The following is a 24,261-nucleotide window of genomic DNA, read 5'->3' on the forward strand; positions in this document are numbered from 1 at the left end:
AGTCTGGCCAGTTGTCCCAGCAGGGGCACCAGAGACATAAGAAATATACGATTAGCAAAGCCACTGACGCAACCTGTAGATGCTAGCTGGGGCCCAGCTGAGGCCACCCTAATTGCCAACCCACCGAGCTGTAAGCTAAATAAATGGTTATTCAAAGCCCCTCAGGTTTAGGGTTTGTTACACAGCAACACCTAACAGATACAATGCTGGAGAACCATCACAACTCAGCATTGCCAGCGAGTCCACAGTGATGTCACTAAGATCTTCTATTGTGATTTACATCCACACTTTGCAGTGTGGGCCACGATCTCACCGTTGCTAAAGACTCTACACTATGGCAACTCATTCTTCAGCGATTACAGTGGGATGATTTAAACAGGATGAGGATTTCAAAGATCCCTTAAAAACAACTCTGTGTTTTGGAAACTTCCAAATATGTGATCTCCTACCATATAACTGTTTACTCTCAACATGTCACTTACTGGCAGGTGAGGATTGTCCTGTTGGTTCTACAAGGTAAGGAGACAAGGGTCACAGGGTAGCCAGTCTGAATTCTTCCTTACCTGCTGCATCCCTCTGGCCTGCTGGTCGTAACACTGGAAAGCCACCAGCAAACAGATCTCCCAGGGCTGGGGGCGTGCTCCCGCCTCGAGAGTTTGCAGGACCTCCTCCTTCTTTGTTGGTTCCTTTAGAACCTTTAGAGAGAAGAGGCGAGTAGATGAGGACCTGTGAGCAGAGCTGAGTGGCCAACTCTCACCCCGACTGTGGTCTAACACTGCCTATGGCAGCCGTCCTGTTCTCACCACCAGTGTTACCCTTCTACCCAGTACCTTTCTCAAGAACCCCCTGCCTTGATACCCTATAGACTCATATGCCCAGGCCTGTCTGCCACCCTCTCCAAGCTACCAAAGAACCATCAGTAGTGACCACTCTGAAAAGGGATTAAAAAAAAAAAAAAAGCATCCTTATACTGCCATTTAGTAGATGCCAATGGGGGAACTGGTAGTACCTTTCAAATTAGAAAACCCAGGCACTGTATGTATAGAGCTGACCCCATTTTCACTTGACTGCTTTTGTGGGAGGACTAGACCAAGAAAACCCACAGATTTCATTCAGGCAGTAATTTTAACTTCTTGTCCACAGAGCCTGGCCCAGGACTTGCAAGCAGGAAGTGAAGGTCTGCAGTGATTTCTGCTTTGGCATTTTCCTTCTCTGTCTCCCCAGCTCCCACTCCCCGCGCCCCATGTTCTTCCCTGCACCGGTTCTTTTTCTATGGAAGAGAAAGCTCATGAGCCCCTGAGGAGAGGTGTCACTGATTCCAGCCTTCCAGATGTATGTGATTACATAAAATGAGAAGACAGCTTACAAGAATTCCTGGCAGAAAATGTTCACAGCCTGAAGCTAATAGGCACAGAGAAATCAGGGCACAGTGCCCACTCGTGGATGAATGTGGCCAGATTATTCCAAGTATTAACATTATACATTACCTCTTCACTAGAATGATAAAGAAATGAGTGTTCCAATAAAATGGATTTATCTGTTAATTGGGCTTAGCTAATTAGATAGTGGGTCTAGCCAGAAACTAATTTTTATTATAATCAATGTTGAAAATATGTCTTAAAATAATTTGTCTATCCATGTGCATTAACATATATAATTACAGATATTAGATACAATTATATCTTAGGACTATCTTTGAGAATTACCATCAGGTATCATAGCAAAATATATGGAGACATAATAATACCTTACATTGAAAAATATTTCCGCATATATTATTTCAGGCTTCAACAATCTTGACAAAAAAAGAGAGCAGGTATTATTATCTCCCCATTTTGCAGATGAGCAAACTGAGCCTCAGAGAGCTTCCCTGATTTGCCCAGTAGCAGAATCAGAACTCAACACGGTCATCTGACCCAGGCACAGGGCTCCTTTTACACCATCATACTCTAGAAGTCACAGAAACATACAGTCATATGATCCTGTGAGAGAATTCAGCAGAAATATTTTTCCTTGTGAAAAACAAAAACTTTGCGAGGCTCTGTGGACATCTGTGTGCATTTGTTAATGTTGAGACTTGAATTTTTCTCTCATTCAATTTGAGGACTATGTTGACACAGGGTAAATGATCTTTAAATGTTGTCTCACGGTGGATAAACACAAAGTGGTACATCCATACAAGCAACTCTTCTTCAACAATAAAAAGGAGTAAAGTACTGATACATTCTATAGCATGGATGAGCCTTGAAAACATTATGGGAAGTCAAAGGAGCCAGTCACAAAAGGCCACGTATCGTAAGATTCCATTTGTATGAAATATGCGGAAGCGGCAAATCCATAGTGACAGAAAGTAGACTTAGTGGTTGCCAGGGATTCGGGGAGATAGAGGGACTAGGGAGGGATTGCTAATAGGTATGGGTTTCTTTTTGGGGTGGTGGAAATGTTCTGGAACTAGACAGGGGTGATGGATGCAACAACATTCTGAATGTATATGGATAAATGCCACTGAACTGGACACTTTAAAATGGTTAAAATGGTGAGTTTTATATTATGTGTATTTTATCACAACTAAAAAATTATCTTACCGTGAAGTTTTTTTTTTAAGCATTTGAAAAGTGATGGTAGACATGCTATACACCCTCTGCAGACCTGGAAGGGTAGCTCTGATTCTCTCGCCCATGTGAATTGTACACTGAGCAGGTCTGAGATGGCCTGATGAGTGTCCTGGGTAGCATTTGTGGCTCCTGCCCTGAGCAAGCCAGGCGTGTCTGGCTGAGCCTCACATGGCCTGCCCTTGGCTCTCAGCCGCCCTGGCCCACGTGCTCACTTACTCTCGATTTGCGGGGCACTGCGGTCATTGATCTGCGTGACTTTTCGTAGGCGAGTTCCTTGCTGGATATCAGCCAACAGTGCACTCCGACCTTTGGGATCTGTCTTTCTCAAGCTGGAAGCATCTGTACTTACCTGTAAAGGATTAAGAGGGATCTGATTATAATCATAACATTTGCAGACATTTGCAAGACAAGCCGTGTGTCCTATTCGAGGTAAGTTTCTCCTCCCATACTTTTCTGCCTTTCCTGTTTGCCCTCCCCTGCACCACTCCCAAGGCCCATCTCACCAATGCAGTTACCTATGGGTCTCAGGTTTTGAGGGAAACTTACCTCCTGCCCTGCTCACATCCCTCTCCTGGGGGACCTAGAATGGACTCTTTCTTGTGATCAAACTCCCATAAGTCTTAAGGAGCTCTAATGCAAAGCCCCTCTTTCTCCTCCTACGTGGGCCCCACCCACTTATCTGGGCTTCTGTCTGTGTGTTCCTGACTCCAGCTTCCAGGTTCTGAATAATTACGCTGCTGGTGTCCCCAGGTCCCTCCCGGACCAAATCCAGAAAGAAAGCAGTACAGGGGATTGCAATGAAGGTTTAGCGACTGCCTTCTCTTCTGTGTCTGGGTGCGTTATGTTAATCCTCACAAAACCTTGTGAGTTTCAAGTGAGTTTGCCCTCATTTTACAGATGAGAAAACAGACTATGAAATCTCTTCAAGGTCACAGGGCTAGCTTCAAATCCAGATCTGCTGAATTCCAAAGGCCACGTGCTTTTTATCTTGAAGCATTACAGCCATCAAGGGCATGGTGCTGTGGTTAGCATAATTGTTCTCTAGACTGCTAAAATGCTTTGTAAATATGTTCACGAGAAGAACCTTTGTCCTATCTCTGCAAGTAGCACCGAGGTCCAGCTGTTTCACTTCCACTATAGCTTGTGCTGACACGGCAGGGTCTCCATGGGCTATTAGAACTAGGGAGCACCAGAAAGAACATATACTGGTTGGTGGCAAATAAGGGAAGGGTGTGGTCGCACTGGAAGACACAGCCAGGAGGACCCTCTGCAGTTAGTAGTATTATACCACGTGACCTGAGAGCCGATTAAACATTTCTCAAAGTAAGAAGTACTTTTTAGTACATGGGGAATACCACGTCTTTGGTTTTCATCTTAAACATTTCCACTTCGGTGGTGTTTTCTGACCCCCAACATAAATAAGGCCACCCAGGGTTCTCTCTTATGGCACTATATTCTTTTTTCCTCTGTAAGTTTTATCACAGTGTATATACTTATATTTATCTTTCCTTGTGGAAAATTTCCAGTTGTGGGTATGAGTTGAAGGTTCACCACTCCCACAGGCAGGAAAGAGATCTTGCTCGTTTTGTTCACCAGTACATCTCCAGAGAGTAAAACTTGGCCCCAGATAGTCTCAAAAGCTATTTATTGTATGAATGAATGAGTGAATGAATGAATGAGTATGAATGACTAGACCCAGGATACACTGGCCTTGCCCTCAAGGGCATATGCATCTACCAAGGAGACAGGACACCCGTGCAAGGAGTTAAGCCACCATACAACGCAGCATATGACTGAGCGCCCATGTGAGTCTCACAGAGAGGAAGACCCCGAGAGTTCAGGCTGCAAGGAAGACAGGAGACCTTACTTAGATGGTCCTTGAAGGACAGATAGGATTTACAAGCTCTTGCTATAGCCATTTTCTCCATACGGCCATTTGTCAGAAAAGGACAAACCAGGTTTGCCAACTAGACAGTCAGAGACTCTCCAGTGTCACAGACTGGAAATGAAGGCAATTGTGGTTTTAGCTAAAAGGTGCTGGGTCCACATTTTCACCGGCCGACTCTACTGCACTGGTGATGCATCTTACACAGGTTTTGTAGGGCATAAGCTTCAAGGTGAGTTTCTTGTTGCCTGGAAACATGCTTTTTGACCCCTTGAGAGGGGCTCACAGATGATGGTCAATAACAGAGCTATAAGCCAGGGGCCCCAACCCTAACGATATCTGTTTTTTAGGAATGTATGTATGAATGCACATGTCCAGCGGGGTATTTTCCACACAATATGATTTTTTAAATCTCTCTCTATAAACAATTAGCCAGTAAGTCATTTTAAACTGCAAAATTTTAAGATTTTTAAAGTCTCCTCTCATATTTACAAACAATTAGTAATAAGAATAAAGGGCCAACAGAAATACCATGACCCTAGCCAAGAGACTATGAAAATTTTTGTAAAAATGTGGCATTATAATCTCAGGCATGTATTACGGTCAGGGATTAGGGGGTGAAAGTGCTTTGTAATTTTCTTCCTAGTTACAAGAAAAACAACACAATGAATTGCATTCTTCTGTTTAAAGAAGCAACTGGAACCCTATCTCTAACAACCCCTGAGTAGGGGTGGTGGTGTTCGTCTCATCTACTTTCGATTTTTAAATTTATTACCAAAATGCACCCCCCCCCCACTCCCTGACCTCGTCCATCCCAAGCTTTTTAGGTGAGGGCTATGAAGAACATTGTGTATCCTTGCAATAATGATTTTAATTTGAGTTCCTACTTGGCACAAGCCTCAATACATTCCTGACAATTCCACATGACAGACTTGTTGATAAATATCTTCCAAATCAGCAGGAGGATATGGCAAGTCCCGTCATGTTTATGTTTTGCAGTTCAACTCGCTGGACTAAATTTAACATTCCTTCTTTGACTTCTCTGCTTTTTTTCCTGTGCCACTGTCTGCCCTGATGATTTTCCACCAGAGGGCTCTCCCTCACCTGATATTAGTATGGTATCCTTCAGTCCTCTCCTGTGAGGTAGGAAAGAGCGAATAACTTCATGGCTAAGGGGACTACAGCTTAATTGGTTTTGTACAAAAGGACATCTAAGGACATATTCATTTGCACATTGAAGACCATATTTACCGTGACAGTTGTTTCTACTCCATCTTCAATATTTATTAACAATTCATCCGCAATTTGCTTTCTTAAAAATCTACAAGCCTAAGAAGTCTTGTTACCGTGGTTACAGTAGACAGAAACAGGAAAGAGAAGATTTTCAAATATTCACTGGGTCTTTTATTCTTTGTAAATCCTGATTATTGGCAACTTCACTAAAAATATAATCGAGAGAGACAGTCACTCCTGAACACTTTTCCCATGGCAAACATACCCACCAAACACGCCTCCCCGTCCCCCTACGTACAAAACAAAAAACTAAGACATCATTTCGAAGTTTGCTCCTGTTCTTTCTTAACATTGTTATCGAGTGTGACAATTTGCTGAGTTCCACACAAAGCTTTTGTTGACTCGGTTCTTCTAAAACAAGCTTCCAGTGGAACAGCCTGGATCCTAAAAAGAGGCAAAATAGTAGAAGAGTAATGCAAATTAGCCCATCGCCGGCCAAATACAGGCTGAAAAACGGAAGTGAACCAGGAATATTAGAAACAGTACTAACTGGGCCAAGGGTGATGAGGTGTCTGTCCTCCTGTCTTGATAAATTATAAAAGCTCTGGCATATCCATGTGTCGTTCCAACAAATGAGTTGATCAGGTTTCAGTACAGTTTGGGGGAGGGGGATGGCAGTCCAGCCCAAATGGAATGAAATGCATGTCCTCCTGCCATTTAGTGACCCTGCCACCCTACGCCATTACTACATCTGTCTGAGTGATCCTGGTTTCTGTGAGAAACCCTCATCAAAATCTAGGGGTTTGATCCAAATCTAGCAGGTTGTTTGTCTCAAAGATGATCTAAACCCAATCATTCCAGTACAATGCCAGCCTTGCAGTCTCCCAAAGGGACTTTCTCCAATGTGGCTGTTAAACCTCAAATTAGTACTCAGGTTTCCAGGTACATAGCCTGCTCAGTAGCCCAGCCCTCAGCTTCCTCCAAACTTGGGGGCAGACAGGTATCAGTCACCAGGGTACTTGCATTTCTTTACTAAATCTGAATCCCAAGGACAGCCAGAACTGGCACTACCTTCCTCTGGCTGCTACCGTCTTTATGTAGGAGAAGAGAGAGCCTGAGATCCAAAAGAGAGACAGGAAATATTTTCAGAGAAAATGAACTTTCCCCTGGCATCACTTTGGTTACCATATGCTGGCAGCTACCTCCTTGCCCAAGGACCTGGAGGCCAACTCAGCCCCTTCCCTGTTGCTTGCTCTCAACAGCCACTCCATCACAAACTCCTGTTGATTTTTCCTGAGTGATTACTCTAGAATGTGGCTCCTTTTCTCCATCTCTGTGATGCTGACTTAATGCAGGCCACCAGCACTTCTGGATTCCCTCACCTGGTCTTCCTGCCTCCCGCCTCATCCTCTTCCACACAGCCATCAGAGTGATCAGTATAAGGGACATGTCACTTACCATGTCCCTCCCCTCCATAAAAATCTCTGCTGGTGCCCCACTGCCCTCAGGATCAAGTTCAGGTCCCGTCATATTGCACAAGGTCCTTAGTGACCAGCCCAGACCTTCCACTCCTTGAGCCTTCCAGGCTGGAGCTCACCTCTGGACCTTGGCTTGAGCTAATCTCTCTGCTCTTTTCACACTTGTCTCTTGGCTATTTTCCAGGAGGCCTCCTGATCCTGGAAGGCCAGATAAAGAGCCCTTTTTTGTTCCTAGAACAACGTGCTTACCCTTAGTAGTGCCCCTGCCACGCGGATCAAGTGACTCTGCTCAAAACCTGCAATGGTTTTCCATTTCCCTTGTCAAAGTCCTCATTAATATCACCTGCTGGGCTTGACGATTTCTGTATTCTACCCTGAGTTTACCTATAAATGCCAACATTTTTCTACCCACACCAGTGTAGTAAAGCAGTTCCACTGTAGAGCAATGCCTCCCTACCTACAACTGTGCTTCCAGTCCTGTGCTCATGCTTCTGCCTCTTCTGGGAATACTCCTGCTGCCTCAGCCCTGCTGTACCTGCCCAAACTTTTTCTTCTCCTTTAAGCTCTACATCAAAAACAGTTTTCTATACAAGATCTTTTTTTAAAACTTCTTCAACTAGCCTTTTCTTTATATGCACATCATTTGTAATTCTCTATAGCACTACTCATATCTTGCCAAATATTATAGCTTTTACATATTGCTTTTCCTCTTATTTTTGAGTGGCAACTCTTAGCATGCAAAAAATAAGCCATTCCTTTATTAGTACCAGCATATCCAGCTTTTAAAAAAACTGTGAGCAGTATTTTGTTAAAATGAAATCTATATAAACTTTAAGTCCCTAGATTTTTGACATCTGTCTGCTGCAACAAAACATGCAGGTATGGGAAGAGAAGCCACTGCCTTTGAGGTTACGCCACAGCCCTGATTCTTCAAACTGTCTTCACACTTTTATCCTTCAGTCACTTTGTCCCCAGAAATGGGGATTCAGCACCATTCTCTCTTATTCGATAATGCCACCATTCCCAGGCTTTCAAGACTAAAATTTAAATTATAAGAAAGGCTGCTTTAAAAACCTGTGTTGGACCTGGAAAGAACAACCTTGTAAACTCAAAAAAGAGCCTAGCATTGGTAGTCAAGGACCTGGTGCTAGGAACTGCTAAGAAATAATACATAGTTGGAACACTGTCTCAAAAACTGGTTGAGGTTTCATATCTTCTATTTATTTTAGACAAAAAGTACGATCAAAAAGAAATATGCTCCCATCCCAGCAGATTAATTTGCAAACTAGTGAGATAACCCTACTGTCATCAGTTCTAGCTCCTCACTCCCAGCATTACCATTTCTGTCAAAGGCTTTCTCCCATTCATCGAAGCTTCAAACCTGTGACTCCTTCCTCTCCTTCATTTGAAATAATCAACTTTCACTGAGATCTGGTTCTTTCTCTTTACTATGCACACAAAGGTGACTTTGGAGTCTGGGTAAGGAAGCTGCAACATGCAAAGGGTGACAGCAACAGCAATAAGACAAAGAAATGGGAAGGCATTTGTGTGTGCCCGGCACTGTTCCAAGTACTTTACGTGTATTAATTCATTTAAAGGGCACTTGGACAATCTCATGATGTAGGTACTAGTTATGAGTATCATCTCCAGTTTACAGATGAGGCACAGAGGGGAAGCAGGCTATCTATCTCTAGTAAGTGGAGAGCTGAGAGGTGAGCCCAGGCAAGTCAGGCTCTCTTAACCACCATGCTACCCTTAGTAATGACATCACCCAGGAAAATAGTGAAGGTTGAACACCCAGGAAATAAACGGCAAGCCTGCAGCTGGGTAGGGGGAGTGGCCCGACTGTCTTCTGACCCAGGACCACGGCAGATGTTGCTTCACATGGAGTGTGACAGGCAGAGTAGGAAGGAAGGGGCAGGGAAGGGCATCGGAAGCAAAAGAAGGGGAGAGAGGGAGAGAGGGAGAGAGGGAGAGAGGGAGAGAGGGAGAGAGGGAGAGAGGGAGAGAGGGAGAGAGGAAGGGGGAGAGAGAGAGAGAGAGAGAGAGAGAGAGAGAGAGAGAGAGGGAGAGAGAGAGAGAGAGAGAGGCTGGGGCCCAAGGAGCTAAGTGCTACGCCTTTGCCAGGGCCAGAAAGGACAGCCAAGGCTGAATGATGGACTCTGAGAACAGTCTGATTACTGCATTAAACGTGAGCCAGCAGCTGTCTTGGCAAGGGGGAGGGCTGAGAACACTTAAAATGGAAACTGCTTAGAGTAACCCTATGCTGTGAGGCTGATGCCCTCAACTGTAAATAGCCTGTATCTGAAACTCCCTCTTCAGGTAACACAGAAGCTTGCGTGGGCCAACCCTGTTGGTCCACCTAGGTCCCCTACTCTCCTTTCACACCTCCCTGCTGGCTGCAGGGAAAAATGCAGGGTTTTCAGCATACGGCCTCCCTTTCTTGACTCTGAAATAAAGATTATGAGCACTGCTAAAATATGAAAGGAGACAAAGGTAACAAAAATAATCAAAAGATGGGAAATTCCAAAATTTCTAGAAAGTTCAAGATGTTTCCAAAGTATTTCACCTATTACAGATGATAATGTAAATGTATCTAGACTTTCTTTTCTCACCGTCACTTTACTGGGTCCTTTGGATGGAGAATCCAACAGAAGCCTCTGGGTCTGGACTTGGATTGGACCCTAGAGAAACAATGACTTACAGCTTAGCTCAAGGACAGCACTGAAAGGGTCTCACTGCTGGATCCGATGATATTCTCATCCATTACAGAACCCGCTTCCAAACCCCTCTGGGTCAGGCCCCTAGGCCAACAGACCTAGTCTGCTCGGCATATGTGCTCTATAATTCCGTCGTCACCCTTGTACCTCACTCCAGTTCTGGGCCCCACTGATGAAGAGTGGCAGGCCCTTCCTTCTCTGTTTAGCGCCCAAGGAGTCCTTCTTTGGCCTGCAGGTGATCCTCTACACCCCGCCTGATGTCTCTGTGGTCCATGCTCCTGACATCATTTGTTCTTCCCTGGCCACTTCTTTTGGTGCTGCTGGGCTGCCAAAAGTCTATTTGCTGGCTAGCTGTTAAGAAGGCAGTATGATATAGTGGAAAGAGCTGGGCTCAAGGGTCAGTTCTACAATTTACTATTCTGACCTGGCTGAGTTACCACTTACAGAAGCATCTGGGTCCAGTCTGTCATGGGCCAAGCAGTCTTGATAGAGTGAGTCACCCATGGAGGGGCCCATCAGCCTTCTATCAGTGGGAGACAGACGTTTCTACAGTTAAAAATCAGGGTTCCAGGGGCTTCCCTGGTGGCGCAGTGGTTGAGAGTCCGCCTGCCGATGCAGGGGGCGCGGGTTCGTGCCCCGGTCCGGGAGGATCCCACATGCCGCGGAGCGGCTGGGCCCGTGAGCCATGGCCGCTGAGCCTGCGCATCCGGAGCCTGTGCTCTGCAACGGGAGAGGCCACAACAGTGAGAGGCCCGCGTACCGCAAAAAAAAAAAAAAAAATGAGGGTTCCAGAGTCCCCTCATCTTGGATGGGATCCTGGATCCACCATTTATTAGTGGCATAGCTTAGGCAAGTTACCTTACCTCTACAGGACTCAACTTTTAGAGACAAAACAAGAAACACTTAATTATGGTTACATAACAGAAGGCAAATGTTATTATCCTTAACTATGAAGAAGTAATATATAAATCAAGTATATATATAAAATCAAATAATATATACCTGAATCAAGTAATATGTAAAAAGAATAATAAACTACAACTACATGGGGTTTAGTCTGAGAACACAAGGCTGGTTCAATATAGAAAAATCCATCGATAAAATCCACCATATTAACAGTCTAAAGAAGAAAAATCACATGATCATCACATACATTGAAGCAGAGAAAACATCTGAAAAAATTCAATATCCATGCATGACAAAAACTCTCATCAAAGTAGGAATGAAAGGGAACTTTATCAACTAGATAAAGGGCATCAACAAAAAAACTATAGCTAAATTGTAGTTAATGATGAAATATTTTCCCTCTAACATCAGGACCAAGCAAGGATACTCCCTCTCATCACTCTTATTCAGCATCATAAATGGAAGTCCTAGTGAGTACAATAAGGTAAAGCAAAGAAATAAATGGTACACAGATTGGAAAGGAAGAAATAAAATTGCCCCTATTCATAGGCAACATGATTTTCTATGTAGAAAATTTCAATACACAAAAAGTGAAAGTCAGTTTAGCAAGGTTATTGTATACAAAGTCAACCCACAAAAATTAATCATATTTTTATATACTACTCATAAACAACTGGAAACTGGCATTTAAAAAAAAACCCCATGATACCTTAAAATAGGTCCAAGTGCAAATGAAATACTTACGCATAAATCAAACAAAATATGCATAGGATATTGGATTCTAAATACCACTAAAATGCTGACGAAATAAAGAAGACCTAAGTAAATGAAGAGATATACTGTGTTCATGAATTGGAAGACTCCGCATAGGAAAGACCCAGAGACTTATAGATATTTACAGACACATAGATATATAGTTCAATTCTCCAATGCCAATTAAAATCTCAATAAGATTTTAAAATAGATACAGACATGCTGATTCTAAAATTTATATAGAAAGGGAAAGGAACTAAACAGCCAAAGCAATTTTGCCAAAGTGAAAGTTGGAGGACTCCCCATTATCTGATCTTTAGACTTACTACAGGCACAGCAGTCAAGGTGGCATGGTACTGGCAAAGGAGCAGATCCATAGATCAATGGAACAGCACAGAGAATTCAGAAATAGATCCACACAATGGTGGTCAACTGATTTTTGACAAAGGTGCAACGGCAATTTAATAGAGAAAGGCTAGTCTTTTCAACAAATGATGTTGGAACAACTGGACATCTATATGCAAAGAAATGAAACTAAACCTAAGCCTCATACCTTATACTTAAATTAGTTCAAAATGGATCGTAGATCTAAATGTAAAATGTCAAACTATAATATTTTTATAAGAAAACAGAGAAATCTTTGTGGTCTGGAGTTTGGTAAAGAGTTCTTAGGCAAGACACCAAAAGCACAACCTTTAAAAGAAAAAATTACTAAATTGGACTTTATCAAAAATTTTAAACTTTTGTTTTGGGAAAGACACTACTAAGAGAATGAAAATACAAGCTACGGATTGAGAGAAAATATTTTCAAATTGCAGATGCAACAAAGGATTTGCATCCAAATGTATAAAGAACTCCCAAAATTCAACAGTAAGAAAAAAACACCCTAGTTAAAAAATTTAGGTGTTTTACCAAAGAGTATATATAGAAAACAAATAAAAACATAAAAAGATGTTCAATATCATTAGCCATTAGGGGAATTTAAACCATGATGAGATATCACCTCACACCTATTAGAATGGCTAAATAGAGCAAAACAAAACAAAAACCTGACAGTACTATGTGCTGGTGAGAATGAAGAACAACTGGAACTCTCATACATTGTCGATGGGATTGTGCAATGGTACAGCCACTCTAGCAAACAGTTTCGCAGTTTCATATGAAGTTAAACATACACTTAACATATGACCCAGTAATCTCATTTCTGGGTATTTACCCTAGACAAACAAAGACATATGTTCGTACAAAAACTTGTACCTGAAGGTTTATATCTGCTTTATTCACAATCTCCAAGAGCAGAAAACAACCCACATGTCCTTCATTGAGTGAATGGATTAAACATATAAAATCCTACCCAGCAATGGAGTAAAAATAAGAAAATAAAAAGGAAGAACCCTTGGGCTTCCCTGTGGCGCAGTGGTTAAGGGTCTGCCTTCCAGTGTGGGGAACATGGGTTCGAGCCCTGCTCCGGGAAGATCCCACATGCTGCCTGGCGTCAGGAGTGTGATACAGGGAGTTCTTGGTTTTGAGGTGGTTAACATGAAGGATATTGCTGAGATCCATGTCACAAGAGGAGTAACAGGTGTGTGCACGTGTGTGTGTGACTTGGGGGATGATATGCGGGAGATAGTGAGCTTGTTTTGGATGTGTTGAGTTTAAGGTGCTAGTGGGACACTTACGTGGAGATGTTCAGGAGTCAGTTGGAAACATAAGCCTGGGGCTGCAAACTCAACTCATTTTGAGGTGACCTATGTATGTTGCCTAAGTGCCAGCAAGGCCCAAAGGTAGACTGAGTCGATTCCAGGGGTTTCTGCTCTGCTGGCACGTTCCTGAACCTTACCCAGCAAGTCATATGTCGAAGTGTCTGGCTTCCACCTGCTCTGTCCCTGCCCATAGGAGATGTTCAATGAATTTTGTTGTAGAATGCATGAGAGCAACAGTCTCAGTTTGGCAATGTTAGAACTAAGGAGTTATACTTTTCTTGCAAATTATGGCATAGAAGTACCTAATTTCCAGTATTTACTTATATTTGACGTTTGGTCCATATATATCTAGATGTAACAAATATTTTCCTAATAACAAAAATATAACTTTACAAAAGAGGTTTAAAAAATACATAGGGAAAAAGGCAGACAGAAAGGTGAAAGAACTATATAGTCTTAATCCTGCCTTCTTTCTTTTGACACATTACATAGTATTTTATACTACTTTCTCTGTTATTTGTTTATTTATTTATGTTAGATATTGATTGTTTACTGTTTTTTCATTTTTGGGGAGGTGTATTTGACTCTTTACATTTCCACATAATTTTTTCAAAATTTTAAATTTAAAAGAAGATCTTAATACAATTTTTAAACGTTACTTTCCATTTACAGTTATTACAGAATATTGGCTGTATTTCTCATGTTGTACAATACATCCTTGAGCCTGTCTTACACCCAATAGCTTGTACCTCCCACTCTCCTGCCCCTATCCTGCCCCTCCCCTCCCTCCCCACTGGTAACCACTAATTTGTTCTGTATATCTGGGAGTCTGCTTCTTTTACATTATATTCACTAGTTTGTTGTATTTTTTAGATTCCACACAAGTGATATTATACAGTATTTATCTTTGTCTGACTCATTTCACTTAGCATAATGCACTGCAGGTCCATCCATGTTGCTGCAAATGGTAAAATTTCATTCTTTTTTATGGCTGAGTAGTATTCCAGTGTGTGTGTGTGTGTGTGTGTGTGTGTGTGTGTGTGTGTACATGTATATATATCTCACATCTTCTTTATCCATTCATCTGTTGATGGCCACTTAGATTGCTTCCATATCTTGGCAATTATAAATAATGCTGCTGTGAATGTTGGGGTGCATGTATCTTTTTGAATTAATGTTTTGGTTTTTTTCAGATATATACCCAGGAGTGGAATTGCTGGGCCATATGGTAGTTCTAATAATGTTTTACCAGCTATCTGGGAATCCCTTAGCCCAGCAAGCTGACACACAAAATTTACCATCACACTGTGTAACTTTAAGGAATACACTTTGAACTCCTGTTGTTTGGGGTCAGCATTTGACATTATGTTTGGGCCCTCTGTTTTGTGAAATGCGGTCATTGGTGCCCATACCATTTGCTCCATCTCTTTTCTGTCTTCCACTTGCCAAATTTTCTCAGCTGTATTTTTTATTTTGTTTTTATTTTTTAAATTAGCATATAGTAAGATTGACTTTTTCAGGGAACGGTAACATCCCTGTGAATTACGTATAACACATATAGAGATTTGTGTAACCACCACCCCAATCAGGATACAGTGTGGTTCCATCACCCAAAAACTCCCCAGTGCTACCCTTTGTAGTCACACCCTCCTCATCCTTTACCCCTGGCAGACACTGATCTGTTCTCTGTCACTATAGTTTTGCCTTTTCCAGAATGTCTTTGAAACATAAGCATATGGTATGCAATCATATGAGCCTAACTTCTTCACTTGAGAGTCATCCATGTTGTGTATATCAAGTGTTCTTCCTTTTTTAATTTATTTATTTTTGGCTGCGTTGGGTCTTTGTTGCTGCGAGTGGGCTTTCTCTAGTTGCGGCGCGCGGGGGCTCCTCTTTGTTGCGGTGCACGGGCTTCTCATTGCAGTGGCTTCTCTTGTCGCAGAGCAAGGGCTGTAGGTACGCGGGCTTCAGTAGTTGTGGCACGTAGGCTCAGTAGTTTTGGCTCGTGGGCTCTAGAGCACAGGCTCAGTAGTTGTGGCTCACGGGCCCAGCCGCTCCGCGGCATGTGGGATCTTCCCGGACCGGGGCACGAACCCGTGTCGCCTGCATCGGCAGGCGGACTCTCAACCACTGCGCCACCAGGGAAGCCCTCGCTCCCTTCTTAACTATCTTTTCCCTCTGCTCAACCTCTTAGGAACAAAGCAAATTCTTCCCCTTGCTTCGTGTGGTGCCATTTAGTCATTCTTGTTATTGCTTCATTCCTGCCCTCAAGTTCCACGCCCCGCCCCACCTCTTCATAGTTTATAAAGGTATGTTCCCAAAGACAGGTCCCTCCTTAAGAAGGATTCTGGTGCCAGTTGCTGAGATCATATATTTCACATCTTGATGGGCATCTGTCCTCCCCAAGTAAGTTCCTTGAGGCAGAAATTATGTCTTAACCTTTCCAGTGCTCAGCACAACGCCTTATATATAATAAACGCTGCCCGAAATTCACTAAAATAAACTTAGTTATTTAATGTGAAAATACACTGTGAATTTAAAATAAAACAAGCATTTTTGTCGTGAGAATCACAGGAGGGCCTGCCAGGGCACCAAAGTGTGACTCATACAACATACTCTTATTAATGACACTCCTTGTATATTTTTAATAAAATGGGGCCACCTCAAACCCTCCCTTAAAAATACAGTAGCATCTGTTTCACTGAATGCCAGCAATTCTAGAGGAGAGCAGAAATAGATAGAAGGTCACGACAGCTGCAATGAATCAAGATGAAATGTAGGCTTTCATTGTTCTTAATAATCGTCAAAACATCTTTATGACAATTATGACGGAAAGAATTTTGCTTAAATGGAACAGACCTATCATCTGAGGAAGTGAATTATAACAGAATAAACGGGGGTCTATTTTTAGTTCACTTCACTCAACTGAATTTTTGTTTTACATCTCCTAAAATTAGGCCTGCTGATTGAGGCTATATGCAGTCAGAGTGGTGCACCATTGCTTCTGCAAACTGAGATATCTCCCCGTCTACTGTCCTTCCTTTGCACTGATGGATTGACATCTCAGTGAAGTCAACCCCTCACCCCAAGGAAGGGGCTCCAGTCCTGCTTGGGGAAAGGCCATTTAAAGACCACCAGGCTACTGGTACCAGTGATGGCAGCCATTCTTCTTCCAGGCTGAAGTCTGTTCAGATGATGAACCATCTAGAAGTCACAAGACTCTTTAAGGAACAGAATATCAATGAAGTCGACAAAAACTAACTGCCTTTGAGGTGCCAGCTACTACTCTGATCTCTAAGACATTTAATTCTATCTTAAGAACCAATAATACTTGGTATTATTGGCAGAAAATATGACTACATTACATGAATGTAAGACAGTAAAAAACTAACACGTAAACTACGTTTTTAAAATTCCACTAATCTTTGGTACTTATTCTGTTCATTTTGAGTAACAACACTATCAAAGGGATGGTTTTCAAGATAAAGAACGTTGGACGAAACACAGAATTTAAATCTTGATGAAAAATCAGCTGTTGATAGTAGGGGAGGCTGAGTGTCTGGGGGGCAGGAGGGATGAGGGAATTCTCTGTATTTTCTGAGAACCTAAGACTGCTTAAAAAATAGTCTATTAAATTACTCAGCCATAAAAAGAAATGAAACTGAGTTATTTGTAGTGAGGTGGATGGACCTGGAGTCTGTCATACAGAGTGAAGTAAGTCAGAAAGAGGAAAACAAATACCGTATGCTAACGCATATATATGGAATCTAAAAAAAAACTGGTTCTGAAGAACCTAGGGGCAGGACAGGAATAAAGATGCAGACGTAGAGAATGGACTTGAGGACACGGGGAGGGGGAAGTGTAAGATGGGATGAAATGAGAGAGTGGCATGTACATATACACACTACCAAATGTAAAATAGATAGCTAGTGGGAAGCAGCCACATGGCACAGGGAGATCAGCTCAGTGCTTTGTGTCCACCTAGAGGGGTGGGATGGGGAGGGTGGGAGGGAGAGGCAAGAGGGAGGGGATATGGAGATATAGGTATACGTATAGATGATTCACTTTGTTATATAGCAGAAACTAACACACCATTGTAAAGCAATTACACTCCAATAAAGACGTTAAAAAAAGTCTATTAAAAAAAATCAAGTCACATACATACACACACAGACACATTCCAGTGCTTATATGGAAATATTTTAAAGAAAATCGTCATATTAAATCACTCTAGTCATCAAAGTCATGGTCTACAGGGGGGTCAAGGAATAGTGGATGCCTCAGATGACACCAATGGCAACAGCTAGTCCCCAGGAGTTGGAGATCTGGAAGGTGTGTTTTACCACTGAATTAGCAGATGCCTGTACAGAACTTTTTGATTTGTTTGGTTAACCAATGAATTAAATACCTGATAAACCAGGAAAAAAAAAATCTGTAGAAGCCAAATACTGTGGAAAGGGTTTAGGAAACGTTTGCGGAAGCAGAATTTTAAAGGACGGCTGTGTCAACTCTTTGTGGGACGAGATGGAGCATAATGAAATAAAAATCAAGAAGAATTCATTTATTTATATTTTTCTCAAATAATTGAGAAAAATGGTGTCACGATTATTTTTGAAAAGGAAACAACTTGGTTTAGCTTCTGAAATGCTAGGTTATGAGGAAGTAAAGTTTAATTGCACTATGTCACGGAGCCAGGACAAGAGTGGGGTGGGAGAGGCTCCCAGAGTGCAAAATTGAGGGGGTATGGAAGTGCCTGGAGTGAGTGCCTGGGCGCTACCTGCACTGTTTTCCACTTTGGTGAGGAAGGCAGCTATTTTAACACGATCCTTTAATGATTATGGTCTGTTATCACTCAGTTCTGGTTAACCTACACTCTTTTGTCCTTGCTGCGATGAATACACATTACTTTGTATTCCTATCTTTTCATGTGTTTTATCTGAAGGTAGACACCAACAGGCTCCACTGATTTGGGAATCGTGCAGCCTAGCACAATGATTTGAAAAAAACACCCCAGACATTAGAGTAACATGCCTACTGACTGGTGGATTTTAAGATTTACTAATGAAACGTAACTAAAGTTAAAAAAAAAAAAAAAAAGTATTTCTCAAACTTCTTATACTGCCCACGAGGTTTTTACATGATATGAATCCCACTCCATCTACCTTCTGTCCAAGGGTGTGATCCCATTTTCTATTAAGAGCCAGCAGGGCTTACCCTGGGTCTACCCATCCACTCCAGCCATAACTGAGCCCCATTACTCCAGCAAGAATCAATAACAACAAGGTCCCAAGAAGGGATTCAACAGCTGCTGTGCGGCCTGCAAGCAGAGCGATTTGCTTTTTGATGGCTGAAAGACCAACCTATAATGGATGCTAAAACCATCTAAGGTGGCAACGATTAGACACAGTTCTCCCTATAAACTTCTAGAAATAGAAGTTCTCTCTTCATTGATTCTGAAATGCATTACTTGTGCAGCACACTCAGCCGTTTATGTCATTAGGAGCAAAGGCCTTTAAACAAGGTCTGAGAGACAGAAGGCCCCTGCTAATCAGAGAGTCTGCATTTTCTAAATAGTAGACACGATAAGACAAAACAGAACAAGTAAGAACAGAACAGAAAAAAAAAGTGGAAAGCCTTGGGGGAAAGGATGTGCATACACAGCAGGGAGGGAAGATGCAAGATGCAGATTCTGTGGAGAGTCCTCTGGGGAGAACTGACTCTGGAACTAGATTTGCCCCAAGTGACCTTTCCTCCCAGTGTGGTGGAGCAATAGAGAGGACAGAGGAGGGGTGTCACTGATCCGAGGGAGCCGGTGAGCAGTTTCTGCCCCTGCCTACTAATACAGGCCTTGTGTATTTGTTTGCTAGGGCTGCCATAAGAAAGAATCACAGCCTGGGTGGCTTAAACAACAGAAATGTATTTTCTCACAGTCCTGGAGGCTGGAAGTCCAAGAGCTGGGGGTCGGTAGGGTTGGTTTCTTCTGAGGCCTCTCTCCTTGGCTTGCAGATGAGTATCTCGTCCCTGCATCTTCACAAGGTCTTCCCCATGTGTGTGTCTGTGTCCTAATCTCTTCTTATAAAGACATCGGTCATACTGGATTAAGGCCTACCCTCATCACCTTATTTAACCTTAGTTTCCTCTTTAAAGACCTATAAGTCACATATGAGTTTGGAGGGGGGACACAAGTCAGCCCATAACATGTTGGGTCCATGACATGGTGTCAAGGCTGTATAACCATCATCCACTTCCCACTACTGGGTGCCTCTGACATTTACCGAAAAGCACTTGGTAACTGTGAACAAGCAACACAGCTTAGTTGCTTGTTCTGCTTCAGGGTCCTCTTAATGCCTCAGTGGGTCTGAGTTCCTTGTTTGTAAAACAGGACACCCAATGTGTCCCTGACTCATTATAACAGTGTGTCAAGGTCAAACGGATGTTAAAATTAGCCCACTTGTTGTCACATAGCATTATCCATAATGAAACATTAATACTGATAATTACTGGCAGACGTTAATACTGGACATCGGAATGCCACACGCCATATTTTAGCTTCCAATTTCATCTCACTGAGGATTAAAGAACTGAGTCCCAAGTGACCTTTTAGTCACTTGGGGCTCAGTTCTTTAATCTGATTAAAGATTTATCAGATTAATTGGATTAATCAGATTAATTAAGATTAATTAATCTTGGTTTTAGTCTCCGTGGGTATGTTTAGTCTTAGGGATTTTATGCACTTTGTTGCAATGTTCAAAGGGAGTGTTTCCTTAGACTCTGTCAAATTTTTCATCGTTAGTGAACAGGAACCCTAGAGATTATTGTGCATTCATTATGTATCGTGCTTCTTCACAAAATTCATTGATCAGCTCTCATAGATTTTGGATAGCCTCCTTTGCATTCTCTAAGTATACTATCATGTCATCTGCAAAACATTAGAATTTTAATTATTCCTTTCTGATTTGGATTATTTTCATTTCTTTTTTTTCTCTGGTTGCTGAGGCTAAAAGTTCCAAACCTGTGTTGAACAACTGTGATGAGACAGCAATCTTGTCTTGTTTGTGTTCTTAGAGGAAATGGTTTCAATTTTTCACCCTTGAGGATGATGTTCGCTATGGATTTGTCATACATGACCTTTAATATGTTGAGTAGGTTCCCCTATGCCAACTTTCTGAGTGGTTTATTATCTTTTTTTCATCAAAATTGGTGTTGAATTCTGTTGAAATATTTTTCTGAAAATTCAGCTGAAAATTCTTTTGAGGGCCTTAGAATAGTGTTCTATAAATACAGAGAAAATTCTGGGAGGAGCACATCTCTGGTGCAACTTTTAAAATTATTTTTATGTTGACGTCACCACCAGCAGGTGGCCTGGCTGTGTAACATGAGCTTTGCTGTCACCATCGAGCCCCGGGGAGGGTGCGCTCTCATTCACTGAATGTGAATTTCCAGAGCAGCACCCAAGGCCAGGCACCACCCTCTGCACCGCTCATTCCACGGAGGGCAAGGCTGGCGCGATCTCTGTCCTTAGGGAGTTTATCAACAGGCAGTGAAGACGGATGATAAACAAATCATCTGAAGTGTAATGATGTTTAAACTTGGTGAGATGCTTCCCAGACATGAATGTGGCAATGAAATGTGAGCTTTTGTTTTGCAATGACTTCACATGAATTCTAAAGCCAGGGAAATGTGAGTATCCATATGCACAATAACACCACCACCAATGAACACGTCCATGGTTCTTATTCCCTGCTAAGCACTTGGCATGTATTAGTAATTAATTTAGTCTTCACATCAACATGGTGAAGTAGATAGTATTTTAACAGAGAACAAAACCAAGGCACAGAAAGTTTAAGTAATTTACCCACACAATTTCCAAAAAAGACACACAGGAAGTCTGGCTCAGAAGTCTTAACCACTATGCCTCTAAAAGAAGGGCCACACCAGTCATGCAAAGGCTGCTGTAGAAATCAAAACGTGAGAAGGCCATCAGGGCTGCCCCAGCCATCTCTGCCATAACCGCAGCCTCAGAGGCAACGCGGTACGAGGGACAGAATGCAGGTCAAAGAGTCCAAAGACCACCAGCTGGGCGACTCTGAGCAAAGATTGAACCTCTCTGTGCCTCAGATTCTTCCTCTATGAATCGGAGATAAGTACGACAAGCAGACGCTGCCGGTGCCCTGCACATATCCGCTCAGCCTACCCCAGAGGCTGACTTCACAGTTCCCACACGCGCTAACTGCTTGTTGGTCTCTGCCAGAGGAGTTCCCCAGATGGGAATGCTCGCCCCTGCAGGACTGCTGGAAGTACTGAAAGGAACAAGAGCCCGTAGATAAACCCCCAGCCCCTCACCCCTCAGTGGCTCAACTCCGGGCAGGCTCTCCGGTGTCCACCTGCAGGAAGCAGCCTGGTTTTCCGCATATTCTTCAAGGCTTTCTTCCCTCCACTCTCTGGCTTCCTCACTCCCTTGCCAGAGCCTCTGGGAATCACCTCCCAAATAAACTACTTTAGGCCCAAACACTTGTCTCCAGTCTACTTTTTTTTTTTTTTTTTTTGCGGTACGCAGGCCTCTCACTGTTGTGGCCTCTCCCGTTGCAGAGCACAGGCTCCAGACGCACAGGCTCAGCGGCCATGGCTCACGGGCCCAGCAGCTCCCCGGCATGTGGGATCTTCCTGGACTGGGGCACGAACCCGCATCCGCTGCATTGGCAGGCGGACTCTCAACCACTGCGCCACCAGGGAAGCCCTCCAGTCTACTTCGAGGGAAATCCCAAATTAGACAATGATCTGATCCATCTCAACGAAGGTGTGGAAAGGTCAAATGCGACTCCAGGGGAAGGTGTTTGTTCAACTGTCAAGCTGTTTTGAGTAATAATACACAGGCACTATTTTAATTACTCTGGAAAAGTGTCCATGCCAACAAGTGACTTCGAACGTACTCCCTCTTTTTTTCCGGGTTTGTCCTCCCAACATGAAACTCAGCCATCATCACGGGTCTGTGGCAGAAACCCCAAATATGGGGTCGTGGGCAACTATATTTGGCAACAAAGAGAACCAGAGGTTTGGTGAAATGCATTGATTCCTGAAGTAAAGAAGGTAAGGGGCCTGTCACCTGGAAGATGACAATACACAAAAAGTTACAGTGGGTCTGGGTGGAGGCTGAGGGTTAGTGCTCTGGACATCCAAGCAGAGTTAGGGAACTGGGTGCTTGGGCGATTCTTGCTGGTCTCGGTTTTCCTGGGGTCCGGGCCTTAAAAGTAACACATTCCAGAATGATGTGTCCTAATACAGCTGCCATATATCCATTCATTTCGCCTAAGAGCTAAGCCAAGGGTACACGTGCTTTCGTGTGAGTTTACAGTTTTCATCTGGAATCTCACTGGTTCCTTGTATTCTCCCTAGGAGGCTGGTGAGGTATGGTCATGTCCCTTTTTCTCCCCCTACCTGACCTCCCTCCATTTTGCACCCGAGAATCCAGTCTTTAAAGAGCATGTTTAAACCTTCAGAAGAGATTTTCTCTTAAGGCGTTACCTAGCAACAATTAAAATAAAACAAAGCAAAAGCAAAATGACATAAAATGAACAGTGGCCCCACCTCTCTCCCCTATAGGACTGTCCCAACTGTGTGGCCTGAGAGGTGAAGGGCAGAGAAGTCCAAGGTTACACAGAGGGCATGGGTGAGGCAGATGTGCAGGAAGCTCAGCTCCTGGGGCTCTTGCTTGGAGCCACCTAACCTGCAAGGGCATGTGGCTGGCCTTGCCCACAGACTGCGCCCCTATGTGCCAAAGTGCAGCAGGAAGGAACACCGTTGAACTTCACAAAGTTTACTGAGCCTTCCAGGTCAATCATTTGACTGCTGCTCTTATCCAAGCCAAATAGACCAAGTGTGGCCCTGTTACTAGTGGAAAATCTATGTGCCTTGAACACAAAACTATATTATTTATGTTAACATAAGTCAGTGGAGGGAGGCCGTGGTCTTGAATGGCCCTGGTGAGGAGAAACAGCCATGGCTTTTTCCAGATGAGGGGCAGGAATAGCTGTATCAATGAAATAATCTGGTCAAAAAAAGGAGGGTACTGGCCTAAAGGGATGGACCCAAGAAGGGAAAGAGGGGCTGCAGTGTGAGTTTGCATATGCTGAGAAATTACTGGAATTAGGGCAAAGGGAAATTGCCCATCTCTGTCTCTCCATCCCCTTTCTTAGTATCCTCGGGAGGCAGCCTTTCCTGGCACAGAAACTGAAGGCTCCTTGATCAAATCCCACTAAGGTGGATGGAACTGACAAGGCAGGGCCTGGCATAGCTGGATGTGACCAGGGAGGGTTTAGTGTACTCCTGGAGAGAAGAGTGTGACACCCAGGGAGCCCATGCTCTATCCCGGGGTGCAGGGGACGGGGGAGGGGCTGCCACGAACAGAGCTGCATACTTGTCTGTGTCAGGCACTGGGCTGATGTTTTCAAAGTATCATGTCAATTAATTACTTTATCACCCCATAGAGTATTATTACTTGCATGTCACAGGTGAGGAAACAGGTCTAAAAGGATTTGGCCAGGTTCCAGTACCCACTATGCTTGGATCCAGGTCCATCTGACACAGAAGCCTGTGGCTCTCCCTCACCAGCTCAGGTGTCCTCCCACTGCTCAGGGGTGGCACAGGTGTGCCCACTGGGCACAGTCCTCTCTGCCCCCCTGGAATCACCATTATCATTGGTGGTGACTCTCCACTTTTCCCCACTCTAGGTCTCTGCAGTGATTCTCAAGGTGGGGAAGGAGGGTGACATGCTCCCCAGGGTCCATCCAAATCTCCGTGGTGGCCTTTGCAGAAGTGAGCAAAGATAGGCCATATTTCTAGTGAGGCTTCTCCTTTAGCAACTGGCTTCCTTTTTTCAAAAAATCCTTTCTATTGGATATAACAGTGTGCTTTCGGTGAGCATTTTTTAGCAATAGTTGTGAATTAATGGCAAAAAACCGCAACTCATTT

General features: G+C 43.3%; 1 protein-coding gene across 4 annotated transcripts in view; it reads right to left on the reverse strand.

Moving 5' to 3' along the window:
* WIPF3 (WAS/WASL interacting protein family member 3) overlaps nucleotides 1-24,261 on the reverse strand; it is a 119,073-nt gene that overhangs the window by 29,848 nt on the left and 64,964 nt on the right. For all 4 annotated transcript variants that reach the window (XM_049714859.1, XM_012531510.3, XM_033420598.2 and 1 more), the window contains 2 exons: nucleotides 2,832-2,964; nucleotides 564-695 (listed from right to left, as the gene is read on the reverse strand). In XM_049714859.1, the coding sequence (XP_049570816.1) occupies nucleotides 564-695; nucleotides 2,832-2,964 (265 nt within the window). The remainder of the gene's footprint in view (nucleotides 1-563; nucleotides 696-2,831; nucleotides 2,965-24,261) is intronic.

This window comes from Orcinus orca, chromosome 9 (assembly GCF_937001465.1).
Source record: "Orcinus orca chromosome 9, mOrcOrc1.1, whole genome shotgun sequence".
Lineage (NCBI taxonomy): Eukaryota > Metazoa > Chordata > Mammalia > Artiodactyla > Delphinidae > Orcinus > Orcinus orca.